The sequence below is a fragment of the Hippocampus bargibanti genome, linkage group LG14, assembly GCF_051943395.1.
Source record: "Hippocampus bargibanti isolate YZ-2025 linkage group LG14, ASM5194339v1, whole genome shotgun sequence".
NCBI lineage: Eukaryota > Metazoa > Chordata > Actinopteri > Syngnathiformes > Syngnathidae > Hippocampus > Hippocampus bargibanti.
The window spans coordinates 7,494,057-7,511,233 of NC_142747.1; the positions used below are offsets into that span (position 1 = coordinate 7,494,057).

Consider the following 17,177-nt stretch of genomic DNA (forward strand, 5'->3'; position numbering starts at 1 on the left):
TGTATTGATCTTCGCATCGGAGAACAACAGTATGGAGCCTCTCAAAGTGGTCTTACCCCCGGCCCCCCTCCATCCCCATACATTTCTTAGTAAATAAAACACCACCACGTTTCACCACTGACGAAAAATAATTCTTCAAAAAAAGTACTCTGCCACTCCGAGAAGACATCGAACAGTGTAGCTGCAACGCTATTGTTCACACTTATTCGATTCAAATATGATCTCGGCTAAATGTCTCCAATTTGGGCGACTTTTTGAACAATGCAGGTGGTAGGCGCTTCATGACGACGTGTCAGGAGTACGCCGCAAAATGGCCGGCTCAATAATGTCTTTTGCAATGAATAATAGTCGCGGCTCTAAAAATCCTCGATTGGAATGTCGACTTGTTCAAATGACTCATTCTTTCTCTTCACTTCCTGCTAGATGAGATCAACTCAGAAAGTTTCCGTGTGGCCCGTGGCCTTTGTGGGCGGTCTACGCTACGAGTCCCCCAAGGTCAACGCGGCGGGGAAGGTGTACGGTTGGAAAACGGTGTTCGACCCCAATCGGCCCTTTGCCATCGACATGGCCGGCTTCGCCATCAACATGAGACTCATCCTCTTCAAGCCGCAGGCGTACTTTAAGCTTCGCGGGGTGAAGGGAGGCTACCAGGAAAGTAGTTTGCTGCGGGAACTTGTCACGCTCAACGACTTGGAACCAAAAGCCGAAAATTGCACTAAGGTAAGTCAGTACTATTTTTTGTTTCATTATTTGTACTATATTTTATGCCGAGATAGTGGTTAGGGAAGCCCAACGATTTACGATCAGGATTGTTCAATAGAAAGTAAAATAAATAGTTGATAAAGTACAAATATCCATTCATCCATTTTCCGCCGGGTCGAGGGGGCAGCAGCTTTAGTAGGGAAGCCCAGACTTTTTTCTCCCCAGCCACTTCTTTCAGCACTTCCCGGCGAATCCCGAGGCTTTGCCAGGCCAGCTGGGTGACACTGTCTCTCCAGTGTGTCCTCGGCCATCCCTGTGTTCCCCTACCAGTGGGACATGCCTGGAACACCTTACCAGGGAGGCGTCCAGGAGGCATCTTAATCACATGCCTGATCCACCTTATCTGGCTCTTCTTGACTTTGAGCCCCTCTCAAGAGAAAATGTCTTCACAAATATGTGTGTGTATATGCACATGCTTATAATATAAATGTAATAATAATAATACATTTTATTTCAAGCGCCTTTCAAAACACCCAAGGACACTTTACAATAAAAACAATAGAACACAGCACATAACAATAAAACCATAAGTAAAATGATAAATAATAAAATAGCAGAGAGAATTAGACATTGAAAGCAATTTTAAACAAATGGGTTTTGAGATGAGCCTTGAAAATAGGGAGGGAGTCAATATTACGGATGTTGGGTGGGAGTGAATTCCAGAGTTTGGGAGCAGAGCGGCTGAAAGCTCTGCATCCCATCGTGGTGAGACGGGCAGAGGGCACATAGAGGTGAAGGGAGGATGAGGATCTGAGGGACCGAGAGGGAACAGAGATTTGAAGCAGGTCAGAAAGATAGGGAGGAGCAAGGTTATGGATGGCTTTGAAAGTAAACTGAAGTATTTTGAATTCGATACGATGTTTAACCGGTAGCCAGTGGAGTTGCTGGAGTACAGGGGTGATGTGGTGAAAGGAGGGGGTTTTGGTGATGATCCGGGCTGAAGAATTTTGGACGAGTTGGAGTTTATGGAGAAATTTCTGATTGACACCGAAGAGAAGTGCGTTGCAATAATCGATGCGGGAGGTGACAAGACTGTGGATAAGGATAGCAGCGGAGTGAGGGGTGAGCGAGGGACGGAGACGGTTAATATTACGGAGGTGGAAATAAGCAGACCGAGTAATGTTATTAATATGGGAGTGAAAGGAAAGTGAGCTATCGAGGATGACACCCAGACTCTTGACCTGAGGGGAGGGGGACACGGTAGAACTGTCAATGGTGAGGGAGAAACTGTTAGTTTTGTGGAGGGTGGATTTGGTACCGACAAGAAGAAGTTCAGTTTTTTCACTGTTGAGCTTGAGAAAGTTATGGGAAAGCCAGGATTTAATTTCTGAGAGGCAACATGAGAGGGATGAAGGTGGAAGAGAAGCGTCGGGTTTGCTGGAGAGGTAGAGTTGGGTGTCATCCGCGAAGCAGTGAAAGTGAATGCCAAACTTACGGAAAATATTGCCAAGAGGAAGTAGGTAGATAATAAAGAGAAGTGGCCCCAGGACAGACCCTTGAGGCACACCAGAGGACACCGGAGAGGACCGTGAGGTGAACGAGTTGATTTGGATGAATTGTGCGCGATCAGAGAGATAGGAGTGAAACCAGCGGAGTGGGATGTGGGTGATGCCTAGGGTGGAAAGTCTGTCGAGAAGGATAGGGTGGGAAATGGTGTCAAAAGCTGAGGTCAGGTCGAGAAGAATGAGGATGGAGAGTGAACCGGCATCGGCTGCCATAAAAAGATCATTCGTGATTTTTATGAGAGCCGATTCAGTACTGTGGCGGGGGCGGAAACCAGACTGGAATTGTTCGTAGAGGTTATTGTGAGTGAGGTGTGAGTGAAGCTGGGAAACAACTGTCTTTTCAAGAATTTTGGCGATGAATGGAAGGTGGGAAATTGGACGTAGGTTATTGAAATCGTTTGGGTCTGAGCCAGGTTTTTTCAAGATTGGAGTGACAGCTGCGGTTTTGAGTGGGATAGGAACAATTCCAGTTGATAATGAGGAGTGAATAATAGTAGAAATAAATGGGAGAAGAGAGGGTAGGCAGGACTTGATAAGGATAGTGGGGAGGGGGTCGAGTTGACAGGAGGAGTTCTTGGATTTAGTGATAATGTCTGAGATTATAGAGGGATGGGGGAGTGCAAAAGCGGAAAAAAGTTTGGAAGGAGTAGAAAGGCTGGGAGAAGGGGGGCGGACAGAGGACCCGAGGTGCTGATGGATTTTGTTGATCTTTTCGCTAAAAAACATCAGCAGAGTGTTGCATGTCTCAGAGGAATAAAAGTGTGAGGGGAGAGAGATAGGAGATTGTGTGATTTTGTGATAGAGGGAAAAGAGGGCCCGTGAGTTACCAGAATTTGAATCAATGAGTCCAGAGTAATAAAGCGATTTTGCGCGTGAGATAGAGTCCTTATAAAGGGTAAGGTGAGTTGCATACATGTCCTTGTGGATAGTGAGCCCGGACTTTCTGTAAAGTCTTTCAAGTTGGCGAGTCTTTGTCTTGATGGAGCGGAGATGGGGGGTGAACCAGGGTGCAGGTCGGGTAAATTGAACAGACCGGGACTTTACAGGAGCAAGGGCGTTGAGGGTGTTCATGAGGTCCGCGTTGTACCGGGAGACAAGTTCAACAGGAGAAGAGTTGTGGTCCAGAGTCAGGGTGGCAATCATCTCAGCAAGGGTGGCAACGTTGATGTCCTTGATGTTGCGATATGTGATGACACGGGGTGGTTTGGGGAGAGAGAGAGTGATGGAAACATTGAATGAAACCAGGAAATGGTCTGTTATAGGGATTTCATCAGTTGTGCAATTCTTAGGGGTAAGGCCAGACATGCAGATGAGGTCCAGGGTGTGGCCTTTTATGTGGGTGGGAAAATCCGAGAATTGGTGCAGACCAAGGCTGTCGAGTGAGGAGGTGAAGTCTTTAGTGAGGGGAAGAGTGGAATTGTCCATGTGGATGTTGAAGTCTCCGAGAATAATTACATTCGGTGACAGGGTGGAGAGGTGTGTGAGGACCTCAGAGAATTCTTTTAGAAAGTCACAATGTGGTTTTGGTGCACGGTATACAGTGGCTATGATGGTGGGTGAGGGTCCAGAAATTTTACACGCAAGACATTCAAAAGATTGGGTTTCCTGGATAGAAACTTGAAGGATTCTCCAGTTCTTGCGGTAAAGTATCGCAAGTCCACCTCCGCGGCCTGAGAGGCGGGGCTTAGCAATGTAAACAAAGCCTGGTGGAGTTGCGCCATTGAGCTCGGAGAAGTCTCCCGCCGTTTGCCAAGTCTCAGTTATACAAAAAAAGTCAAGCTTACGGTCAATTAGAATGTCTTGGATAAGACACCCCTTTCCCGTAAGCGAGCGGACGTTGAGGAGGCCGAAGTTGACGCTGGTGGCGTCCCCACGACGAGGCGCATTAGCCGACCTAGCCAGGCCGGCTAACATACGGTGGTCGATCGTGCGGTTACTCCCTCTGCGCGGCTGGCGGACGGATGACCACAGGGGGGTGATATCCTTGGAGCCATCGAGGTGAAAGCCTCGACGTGATCCGCGGTGGATATACCTCCGTGAAGGGCGACGAGCGATTTCCGGAAACCGGAGAACCGCCAGTGGCACGCTCGTCCATCGGGAGCGGAACTTCAGCAGCTCCGCCGCCGAGTACTGTAGCCGCCCAACAGGTCGATGGAGAAGCGCCATGATATTCACCAGCAACACCCAGAGGGAGGCAGCGGCCAGGTAGCCCTCGACAGCGGGAACAGGTGGGTGGAGATGATAACGCGGCTTCGTCAGTGATCCGGATAAGCGACCGGAATCATGAGATGGATCGATAGCCAACGTTCGTTTGGTGACTGTCTGGTAATTCCAGAGGTTCGTGAACCATAAAAAACCTAAAAAGAGGTTTAAAAGGCTAAAAGAAGGTAAAAAACAGGTAAAAAACATTACGCGGGAAAGCAGCGGCAGCCAAAGCGCGCCAGCGTCCGCTCGTCCCGGAAGAAGACATACATACATATAGGTATACAAATGTGTGTATCCATCCTTGCTCATGGGCGATGGGCAGTTGACACTCCAGAAAAGCTCTTTTCAGTCAGCCAGAGGGCTTCATCTCACCTTACAGCCATAAACTAAGCCCATAGAGACAGTAAAAAAAAGAGTTTCAGACAGCCCGTTCCTGAGCTTCCTTAGCCATCCACAGGGGTAAATGAAAGGCAGGCAAATCGGGGAACCGCTGAGAGAGCTTTAAAGGAGCCGGAGGAAAGAGCGAGGTCAGGACACTGCCCTGATTACAGATGAGGGGGACTGAGAGAAGGTGTGGATTTAGACGCGGGAGACAGAAAAAAAAAAAAAAAAAAAAAAATATATATATATATATATATATATATATATATATATATATATATATATATATATATATATATATATATATACGTCTGTATATATATATATATATATATATATATATATATATATATATATATATATATATATATATATATATATATATATATATATATATATATATATTTTTTTTTTTTTTTTTTCTGTCTCCCGCGTCTAAATCCACATTACGTCTGTGTAAGCTCTCAGTCGTACAGGAGTGGTCCATCAATGAGAAGGTTTCTTCAGTACAGATGTGTGCTGAAGACGGCTGAAGAAACCTTCTCATCGATATATATATATATATATATATATATATATATATATATATATATATATATATATATATATATATATATATATATATATATATATATTTATTTTTTTTCTTTGAATTTTTGTTGGCATCCAGCTGTGATGCGTATTATAAATGAGTAAACATTTATCAAACAAAAATATATATAAAACATTGATGAAACAAAAAATAAATGACCTATTATATAATTACAACAAAAAAGCATTTGTTTGATTTTGTTTGCGCCCATTATCATTTTTGAGCTTTCTGGGTTCATTTTAAAATATTTTTTTTAATTGCTTTTTGTTCATAACTCCAAAAGAAGACGATGATTGCTCATGTTTTTATCCCTCTGTTTTTTCATCATCAGATACTTGTTTGGCACACGAGAACGGAGAAGCCCGTTCTTGTAAACGAAGGGAAAAAAGGATTCACTGACCTGAATGTGGAGATTTAACCATTTCTACCACATCGACCCTAATCAGTAAGATCACAAAACACACCTAAAAATCACTTACGGAAATACATGTGAAGTTGTCCTTTGTAATAAAGATCTACCCAAATTTAACACCGCCGACCTCACAAACAAAATATATATATATATATATATATATATATATATATATATATATATATATATATATATATATATATATATATCAGAATCAGAATCACAATCATCCATGTAGGACACACAAGGAATATATATATATATATATATATATAGTAAAGTCTCGTTATATCGATATTGGTTATATCGATAGTACCGCTTATTACGATACTATTTTCATTTTCCTTGCACATTTCTAGTCTTTTTATGTATAATTAGTACCGTTTTGTACGATACCCGGTTATTAAGATAATCCGGTTATTACGGTGCTCCTTTTCATCCCCCGCCGGCCATTTTTGTTGTTTATATCGATATATCCGTCGCGCCATTGGTCAACTTGGTCACGTGTCTTGTTACGTGAGCCGCCATCGGTCGCGCCATTGGTCGACTTGGTCACATGAGCCGCCATCGGTCGCGCTATTGGTCGACTTGGCCGTGTGACTTTGTCACGTGACACGCCATCGGTCGCGCCATTGGTCAACTTGGTCACGTGTCTTGGTTATGTGTCACGCCATCAGTCGCGCCATTGGTCGACTTGGTCAGGTGACTTGGTTACGTGCCCAGCACCCGTGTAGCAGAGCCATTTTCATTTTCAGACGCTAGCTCGTGTGTAGCAGACGAGATTGAAGTGTTTGTGTTAAAAGGTAAAAATGGGAAGCAGAAGAAGATTGGTGACTTTTTTAAATTGTATACATAATACAGTAAGATGTAAGCGTTGCAGTTTCCCTGTTGTGTTATGTACATGCCCACTGTACTGTATATGAATGCAATCGTTTTTTGCAACAATGTTTCTTGTTTTGTCTGCTGAAGCGCGATGATTTTGAAAATTATTAACATTCCATACTGTGTATTAAAGGACAGCCGATGTCACTTTTTATTCAAATGCAAATAAAAATGACTTCACGCCAAGACGTCTTGCATTGCTTGTGAATCCAAACAATGGCTTCAGATTCGGATAATATGCTTTCTTGTTACACATCCAGTTATGAATATGTTTCAAATGCACTGTAGTTCTGAAGATTAAAGCATACATGTTTACAATCATTAAAGAATTATATGTGCCATTTTGAGGCAACATTGGGGGAACATCTCTCACCCAAAAAAAAGGGAGCTAATGGCCAGCTCTGTTTCTTATATGGCGCTTGGCTGCCCTCTTTTGGCGGCTTTTGTTTAATGCAGTTCGGCGCAGGATCGGATATATCGATAGTCCCGGTTATATCGATATTTTTTCGGACTTCCTTGAATATCGCTATAACGAGACTTTACTGTATATATATACACACACACACACACACACACACACACACACACATACACACACACACACACACACACACACACACACGATTATCTTTGTATTTGCTGTAGAAGCAGGCTAGGATACTCTTTTACAGATGTAAAATCAAGCTGTTTGTCTTTAAAAAAGACTGCTGTTCTTGTTGTTGAATTGATGTTCACACTTTCTTATCGTTCCTCTTCCATTGTAGACTTCTGTCATCGGAGTTTGGGAGCACGCGCTGATGAAGATGGCCTTTGAGGTCCGTGATATGTTGACATTTTACAAGAAACGGACAAAGCGGCGCCGATGTATTATAGCAAAGCACAGATTGGCGACAGGCGGCTTTTATTTCAAGAGGTCTGTGACAGGGACATCATCAAGGTCGCCTCCACTCGACTGTGTGGGTGTCTCAATGATGGCAACCGGCCGAAAAGACAGCACAATTTCAACCAAGTCAGGTTGGTGATGGGGCGGTGGAAAATGTGAGAAATCCACAATGAAGGACAATGAAATGACACGGACAATGTGTCTTTTCAATTTGACTGCGAACATAACACTGGAAGGGATGAAATGTTCTTTTGATTGTATTGTAATGTTTGCTTTAATTTATTTTAATTGAATTTCTTTCAATGTTGACCAAACTACTGACCCCCATCGTTGAGATTTACAACGATTACATGCATTTTATTTTAAAACAACACTTGAAGATTACGCTGTTGTAAATGTACATTTAAAAAAATGCACTTCCTGCCTTAGCACTTAAATTACACGGATGGTATTTCTTTGTTATCACTTATGTAAATAGAAATTCTTCACAGGAGCAATCAGGAAATGATGGAAATGTGTTGTAACGACTGTATTTATGTTGGCGCATTACAAAAAAAAATAATAATAGCACAGTCAAGTTTTTGGTCAGGGGTATAAATTGTGTTGAAAAATCGTTGACATTGAGTCTTCCCACTCCTCAAAGCGCAGATATAAACATACACAAACCCCATTCGATCATCCAACGAATTGTTCCAGCTCATCTTGAGGCAACTCAGACACACCAACATTTGCTATTCATTCACTCTAAACGAGTTGGACAAGCTGAGCATGGCTGCGTTTTGGGACAACTCCAGACATAATTATACCCGGCATTAAAATGCTTGCTCCAAAACTAAGTTCAGCACTTTCGGAGAGCGCTAAATAAATTAATAAATACATAGATAAATAAATACATCACACACACACACACACACACACACACACACACACACACACACACACACACACACACACACACACACACACACACATATATATATATATATATATATATATATATATATACACACACACACACACACACACACAATATGTGACTCTGGAATAGCTCTGGTTTTTAGTATTTTTTTCTTGTTACATGCCAGACAAGTTACCAGTTGGTGCAGTGGTTTATCAGAAAACAAACAAGACCCAGCATTCATAAGAGGCACATTCCGAATGCTCTGCAATTGGGCAAATAGTTCAAAGGGGTGTGTTCAAAAAAATCGCAGTGTCTGCTATTGACTGTACAAACTCAAAACTATATTGTATTTCCCAAAAAAAATAACATTTAGCAATCCTAATATTTAGTTGCATGACCACAGTACTTTTTTAAAACTGTTTCACATCGGTGTGGTATAGAGTCAACCGACTTGAGGCACCTTTCAATTGTTATGTCACTCCATGATTGCATTCCACCAACCATTTCCATTTTTTGGTTTTGATATTATCCCACAAGTTCTCAATTGGATTGAGATCTGGGAATTAATTTTATTGGTTTGGAATCAAGACTTTGCTCATCTACTGGTGGCCATTTACTGGTTGAAACACCCATTTCAAGGACATGTTCTCTTCAGCATAAGGCAAGATAACTTCACAGATCTTGACACACAAACGGATCCATGATCCCTGATATGCAATAAATGGGCCCAACACCAGAGTAGTTTGAATTCAGAGTTTGGGTGTCGTCTCACACACGGTTTGTGGGCTATGGACTCCAAAAGTACAATTTTCCTAACATCCGTCTTGAGGCCAGTTGATGTGCTCTTTGCCGAATTGTAACCAATTCTGCACATGCATTTTTTGTAACAGAGGGATTTTTTGTGGGATTCTTGAAAACAAATTTGCTTCGCACAGACATCTTCTGTCACAGCACTTACAGGTAACTCCAGCACTTAGAGGTAACTGCAGACTGTTTGATCATCCTGGAGCTGATCAATGACTGAGCCTTTGCCATTCTGGTTATTCTCCGGTCTATTTTAATAGTTGTCTCTTGTTTTTCTACCCAATTGAAGGCAATGAAGATCATTTTAGCTGAACCGCCAACAATTGTCTTCACCTCTTGATAGGTTCTTCCCTCTCCAATTAACTTTTTAATCAAAAAATGCTGTTCTTAGGAAAAGAGTCTTGAAGGACCCTTTTTTCTCAAATGCATGTTCGACCTGTGCTGGCTTTTTCATCCTTAAATAGGCGCCACCTGATTTACACCAAATCCATAACTGTTTTTCTTCTCCCCCCAATTTTTGAACATACTCCCTTGAACTATTTGCACCTACTGATACCTTGTCTGGCATGTAACAATAAGAAATATAGCAAACCAAAACCCAAGGATATTCTGTTTAGTCACATTGCGCTGCTATTATTTTGAACAGCATTGTAAATTTAAAAATGTTAACATGAGAGAATTTTGTGGAAAATATATCTGGAAAGGTTAAGCATTCCTAAAATATCAAAACATTCTCCACAAGCAAAGGCAATCACTTCATGTCCCTTTTAAAACCACTTTTTAATTGCCCAAAAGTCCCAGCGCTTGAGTGTGGCTAATGTGCTCAGATCCGCTAAAAACATCTGTATTGTCACTCCAAAACATCATTTTTATTTTTGGGTGAATTCAGCTTACTTTTCTGACCACATTAGCATATGCTTTGGGGAAGCACCATGAAGAATGGTCCAAACAGAGTCGTATTAGTCGAGGTGAACTATCGATGCCGGCAGCTGCATGTATGAAGCCGCTGCGGTCGACGATCGTCATATCTGCGTACGTTTTCAACTCCATAAATCAGAGCTTATCTGAACGGCGCAGGGCAGAAGCAATTGGAGATGATTCAGACGTTGAGCCTCTGCATGCTGCCAAGCGATATCTAAACACAAGCCACAATATAGCGCAGGAAAAGGAGATCACATGGAAAAGGTTGCCGTCTAAATGTTACACTGGACTACGTCAAGATACTGTCTTAAGAAAAATGAGCAAACTCATCTTCCTGCCTGCTTTTATTTACCCGTGGATTGCATCATGGGTTGATCATTTTGCATCTCGCAGTTTTGATCTGCTGTTTTTTTGTATTCTGTTTTTATTTGCGGATTATATTGAGGTACGGGTGTGCAATAAAAAAAAAACTAGAACTGTCTGCCCGCTATGAAACAGAAGACACGCATCCTGTCATGCCAACAAATCAGCAATAGTTGATGAAAACGATTTGAAAAGTCCAATTGTGCCCGTTAACCAGCAGCTTTACCGAACTCCCGACTGGCACAGAAGCACGACGCCGTTTTCTGTCACTTGAGAATGGTGAACAGCCCCTCTCGAAGGCGTTTAAAGGCACAAAAGGACTCCACTTAAACCTTCGCTTTGATCCCCTCATCTTGACTGTCATCCTCATGTGAATCTTATTTTATGCATGGGACTCTTTAAAGTTGTCCAATTGCCTCTGCGGATTTGTCTCAAAGGAAGATGGTTGTTCCAGAAATCCCAAAAAAATAAACAATAACATCAATTTTCCTGACTGGACTTTTATGTTGGTTTGTTTGCGCTATCCATCCATCCATTTACCATACCGCTTATTCCTCATTAGGGTCGCGGGGGGTGCTGGAGCCTATCTCAGCTGTCTTCGCACACGAGGCAGGGGACACCCTGAATTGGTTGCCAGCCAATTGCAGGGCACAAAGACGTACAACAATCAGCGAGAGACAATTTGGAGTGGTCAATCTGCCTGCCATGCATGTTTTTGGAGTGTGGGAGGAAACCGGAGGACCCGGAGAGGGCCCACGCGGGTCCGGGGAGTGCATGCAAGCTCCACACAGGGAGGTCAAGCCGGGACGCGAATCGCCGACCTCGACACTGTAAAGCCGGTGTGCTAACCATTCGACTACCGGGCCTCCCTTTACTTGCGCTACTTTATTCATATTTAAAACTGCAGTAGATCTTTGCTCATATTTGTATCCCAGCGATTGAATGACAAGCAGTTCAGGGTGTCATGATTTACTGTATTTTCCGGACTATAAGGCACACCTCCATTGAATGACATAGTTTAAAACGTTTTCCATATATAATGCACACCCAATTACAAGGTGCATGATGAAGGTGATGAAGAAGAAGAACATGATCAGTTTTAGGAAAAAAATTGAAGACTTTTAGGTGCGCCTTATTGTGTGGAAAATACGATAAATGTGAAGGATTTCTGTTGCTCGCCACCCTTTGCTAGTTCCCTTTTCAGACCATGAAATCAGCAATTCAAAACAATATCTGCCTTGTCGATCTGTGTTTGCTTGACTAATCCATCGCATCAGAGGGAGTTGATGTGGACCTTTCCACCGCCTCCACAACGTTCTGTCCACAAGCAAAGGCTCAAGGTGTGTCTTTGAAAACATGTTTGACGCCTGACAAAATATCCCTTTGCGTGACTTGTTCTTTCAATCCTGCCTCCCGGACCCTCGCATCCGCAGAGGTCAATGTGGCGTATCATGGAAGGTCGCTGTCGAAGCAGAATCTTACCATCTGTTCCCCGCATGCTGTATTATTGACGCGATCTGTCGGGAAGCGAAAGTTACCAGCTCGGGTGGGGTGAACGCGAGGCCACATATAGTGGGAGGACGGGCTGAGTTTGAGCCCGTTGAGATTGCTGACTAAGGTGGAGAGGATACGGTGATGAAGAGTTGATGCACATCATTGGCTTTTTGGGGTGTGGTTGTGGGGGGACAAAAGGTAGCCAAGTGGCCATCTTTTGGGAAAAATAATTACAGTACATGCTGAATTTTTAAGTTAACTCACTTGTTTACTTCCACAGTGTTGCTCATTGAATATAGTGAGTGTTTAATCAATGAGTAACATGGCGTGACATTAAAAGGTGGATTCCTTTCAATGTGCAACTTGGGTGATAGTTAATGTTAATTCCTCATTTATCATAAATCGTACAGAGTAAAGTGACAGTTTGGTTTAAAAATAGAAGGCAAAAAAATAAATATAAAAAATACATATCAAAACATTGACCAATAAATAAAAACAAATAATAATCTGTGTATTGAACAAACAGGTTACCAGACCGTCTTTTGTGTGCTTGATTAATGTGGATTAGCAAAGCTGCTCACTTAGAGTTTAGTTTGCATAAACAAATAAAACATACATACATACATACATACATACATATACACACACACACACACACCCACACACACACACACACACACACACACATACACACACACACAACATACATTTTACAAAAAAACTAAAAAATGATCTAATTGGCAGCAAGCCGGCAAGACAAAACACTGCACACTATATTATTCAGGATTCACAAGCTACTTTCGACTGTTCCTGTTTCATTTGCCTGCACTATATCAAACTATTCACATTGATAGCCACTGTCCAATGAAGGTCAAGTTAAACACTGTTTATGGACGACAGGCAATATATACAAAATCCTTTGTGTGTGCTACATTTATCCTGCTTTAGGAAAGTGTACATACCCATCACCCACATTAGGCAATGCCCTGTTGGGTTCTGGCGTCGACTGCAGGAGAGCCGAGGTTGCCATTTTTTGCAAACTTATGGAGCTTTGACAGGACTTCACCTTGAATAATGTCATAAAATGTTAAGTGCACAAATTTGCAGTGACAAACTCGAACTGGTTCACGACTTTCAATTTCCAGGGAGCACGCATACTTTTTGCACCATACAAATGCATTGCGGTTACAAGAGGGTGTGCACACTGCAGTTCAGTTCCTTAGATGAACTTCCGCTCGGAGAAATTGTTATCCAATGAGATGTAGAGGTTATAAGTTGTATGTTAGATAAAGATATGAAATGCTTCGTCCTGGTCTCATCACAAAACCTTGGAACTGACGTTAACTATAGCTCGGTTGCTAGCTTTGTCACGTTGGAAGAAAAAATGGTTGTACCTCGAGACAGATTCCCAGGTCTCCCAGAGTCCACTCCATCTTTTTTCCTGCCTCTCCTCCTGCCCCCTGCTGTGTTACCTTGTCGAGCAGACTTGCAAGGTCACCCGTTCTCGTGATGCATTTTGTCTTTCTAGTTAAAAAAAAAACCTTCCCGGAAAGCCATATTTCATCAAACACAAATGAGCTTTGCTGACGGGGGCTCTGAAGTCTTTCGTTATTCTTTCATGATTGCACGATATTGTTTCGCACACCCCCTCCGGAGACGCATTGTGCATCCCCACAAGACAATAAACGGTTATGACACAATTAAGCACCTATACCGATGAACACACAGACACAATTTGAGACCTCTACTTCCCACTCGCTAGCTCTGAAGCCGCCAATATAGGGGTTTGGAAGGGAAAAAAGCAATTCCATGCAAATTATTCGGGCGGGAGTATGAATAATGAAAGATGCCAAGCATACTCTCCAGACGTGCTGCACCGAATGCAACGAGCGGTTTATGCGGACCATCTGTGCTTTCAATGCGTTGTTCCTAATTTTGTTGATGTTTTTATATAAGGCAGATATTCCTCCTTTAATTTCAAAACAACAACAAAAAACATTACAGTCGTAAAGCAACAACATTTTATTCCTGCTTTTTCTCAGGGAGGCCACTTTGCAGTATGAAAAGTGCAGTTGTGCTCAGGGGCACTTCAGTAGCTGTCATTCGCTTAGGAAAATCGGCTTCCGACTATTCTTCTGTTATTGTGAAAGGGGAAATGATGCAAATATAATACAGTGAGACCTCAACTTACAAACACCTTATCTTACAAACTTTTCGTCTTACAAACGTCAAATTTATGAAAATTAAACCTTATAATAAGCACTATTTTCATAATACACACCCACCACGGCTGGCGGAGTGATCTTCGGCGGAAGCACATGACCGAACAGCACCAGAGGTTAAGTTACCAACAGTCCTTATGGAAAGTGACTCTCCTTCCATAAGCCATCAACGCCCATCAAAAAGGTAAATAAAACTTTATTTTACAGCACAGTTTATTTCTTTAATTACAGTCCATAGTCCATGTAATGCGCCTCTCTTTCCAAACAGCAATTCCCTTTGACCTTCGATCTCCAACGCCATTCCATCAAGCCATAAATGACCATCACAAATGTAAATAAAGTAACTTTATGATACAATGCAGTGTATTTCTTTCATTACAATACAATAGCACATTTATTATACGTAGAATAATGTATGTTGTGTGTACTTTTAAGGCTTATTTAGTTGAAAAGTAAATTTTATGGAAACCCGGGAACGGATTATTTCCATTTTAATGGTTTCCTATGGGAATTTTGTTTTTGAGATACACACTTTTCGCCTCACACACTCTGTCTGGGAACCAATTAAGTTCGTAAATTGAGGTCTCACTGTATAATATAATATAATATAATATAATATAATATAATATAATATAATATAATATAATATAATATAATACAATATAATATAATATAATATAGCCGGCCCGGTAGTTGAGTGGTTAGCACACCGGCTTCACAGTGCAGAGGTCGCCGGTTCGCGTCCCCGTCCGGCCTCCCTGTGTGGAGTTTGCATGTTCTCCCCTGACCCGCGTGGGTTTTCTCCGGGTCCTCCGGTTTCCTCCCACACTCCAAAAACATGCATGGCAGGCTGATTGACCACTCCAAATTGTCCCTAGGTGTGAGTGTGAGAGTGACTGTTGTATGTCTTTGTGTGCCCTGCGATTGGCTGGCAACCAATTCAGGGTGTCCCCCGCCTCGTGCCCGAAGACAGCTGAGATACGCTCCAGCAACCCCGCGACCCTAATGAGGAATAAGCGGTACGGAAAATGAGATAATATAATATAATATAATATAATATAATATAATATAATATAATATAATATAATATAATATAATATAATATAATATAATATAATATAATATAGGGCGGCCCAGTAGTTGAGCGGTTAGCACGCTGGCTTCACAGTGCAGAGGTCGCCGGTTCGTGTCCCGCTCCGGCCTCCCTGTGTGGAGTTTGCATACTCTCCTCGGGCCCGCGTGGGTTTTCTCCGGGTCCTCCGGTTTCCTCCCACATTCCAAAAACATGCAAGGCAGGCTGATTGAACACTCCAAATTGTCCCTAGGTTTGAGAGTGACTGTTGTATGGCTGGCAACCAATTCAGAGTATCTCCCACGTCATGCCCGAGGGCGGCTGGAATGGACTCCAGCACCCCCCACGACCCTAATGAAGAATAAGCGGTACGGAAAATGGATGAATGGAAAATAATATAACATCACGTCATATATCATATCATATCATATCATATCATATCATATCATATCATATCATATCATATAGCATACAATATCATATAATTCAGAGAATATGATATAACATACAATATCATATAATATCATACACTATCATATAATATCATACAATATAATATAATCTAGATAATTTGGAAGCTCAAAACATTAAATTTGACGAGTATTGCCCAAAGGCCAGAAAAAAATACTCAAGACTTAACCCATAACCGCAGAGAAAAATTGTGTTGAACCCCACATTTGATTGTGCTTTGTAGTTAACTCTGCAATTTCACCAATTGGCAGGAATGGAGGGTCTCCGACCTCATGTTAAGATACTCAAACGTAGATGCGATGTGCATATCCACCATGGTTGTGCGAGAAGAATTAAGTCCTAACGATGAGATGAAAGGGAGCTGGGGGCTTGAAGCAAACGAGGCAGTCGATGAGAAGGCCCATCTCTCTGCAGCAACACTCCACACTCGTAGAAGTACGGTAAGTGGGGGAATTCATTGCTCACAAGATGCTCATCGACATTGTAATCCACCAACCTCGGCTACTGGAGCGTCATAATCTACAAGATAAAGCGCTATCAGAGGAGTGGACAGTGGAGAAAGTGGGAGGTGGGGTGATGCCTCTTAGGATACTGCATAATCGCATCTATCAAACATCACCAAACGGCAAAGGCGACCAAAGGATCCTTTTGCATTATCTTGATGGAAAATGTTTCATTGTTTTGTGATTCGCAAAAAGGCTCAAGGCATTCAGTAAATACTAATGGGAAGATTGCTGCAGACAAATATCGGCGATTTTCCACAACAGAATAACAAATGCCTCTCTCACTTGAAATAAAATACCAATGGCTGTCTGTCATTTATTTTTCCTTTATTTGTGTTATTTGTTTGTAAATAAACCCTTTTCGGTGTGTAGATTTTGTGGAATCAATCCAGATTATTTCGGAACGTGTCAATGTTGTTGCACCATTTTGTTCTCAATTCATTGCTCACGGCTTCACAGCTCTGCATAATAGATGCCATTTACCAAACTGCAGTCATCACATAACCTATTGATGTAAGAAAACAAAAACAACACAAAAATTAAGCATGCAAACCAATGTACAGTACATGGCAAAAGAAACCACTTCAAATGAAATGACTGTGGGTGGCAAAAATCTTGTGTAACATTTCCTTAAAGTGGACAACAATGAGATTTCCTTCAATTTCATTGGAAATGAAACACGGATGGGCCACAGCCATTTTATGGCCCATTATAATTTACGAGGCCCAATGGGGCGATGCACCCATAAAATGCACCTATATCACTGCATAAATTAGCTACCTAGATTCTTTAACGTGAAGCAAT

General features: G+C 42.0%; 1 protein-coding gene across 7 annotated transcripts in view; it reads left to right on the plus strand.

Annotated features, from left to right (window-relative positions):
- Nucleotides 1-8,606, plus strand: part of b3gat1a (beta-1,3-glucuronyltransferase 1 (glucuronosyltransferase P) a) — a 68,075-nt gene extending 59,469 nt beyond the window's left edge. For 3 of the 7 annotated variants that reach the window (XM_089014051.1, XM_089014053.1, XM_089014054.1), the window contains 3 exons: nt 424-720; nt 5,777-5,890; nt 7,504-8,602. In XM_089014051.1, coding sequence (XP_088870177.1) covers nt 424-720; nt 5,777-5,863 — 384 coding nt within the window. In that variant the 3' untranslated portion in view covers nt 5,864-5,890; nt 7,504-8,602. Of the gene's footprint in view, nt 1-423; nt 721-5,776; nt 5,891-7,503 lie in introns of all 7 variants that reach the window. The other 4 variants (XM_089014052.1, XM_089014055.1, XM_089014056.1 and 1 more) reach the window with 4 other exon arrangements.
- The last annotated feature ends 8,571 nt before the right edge of the window (nt 8,607-17,177 follow it).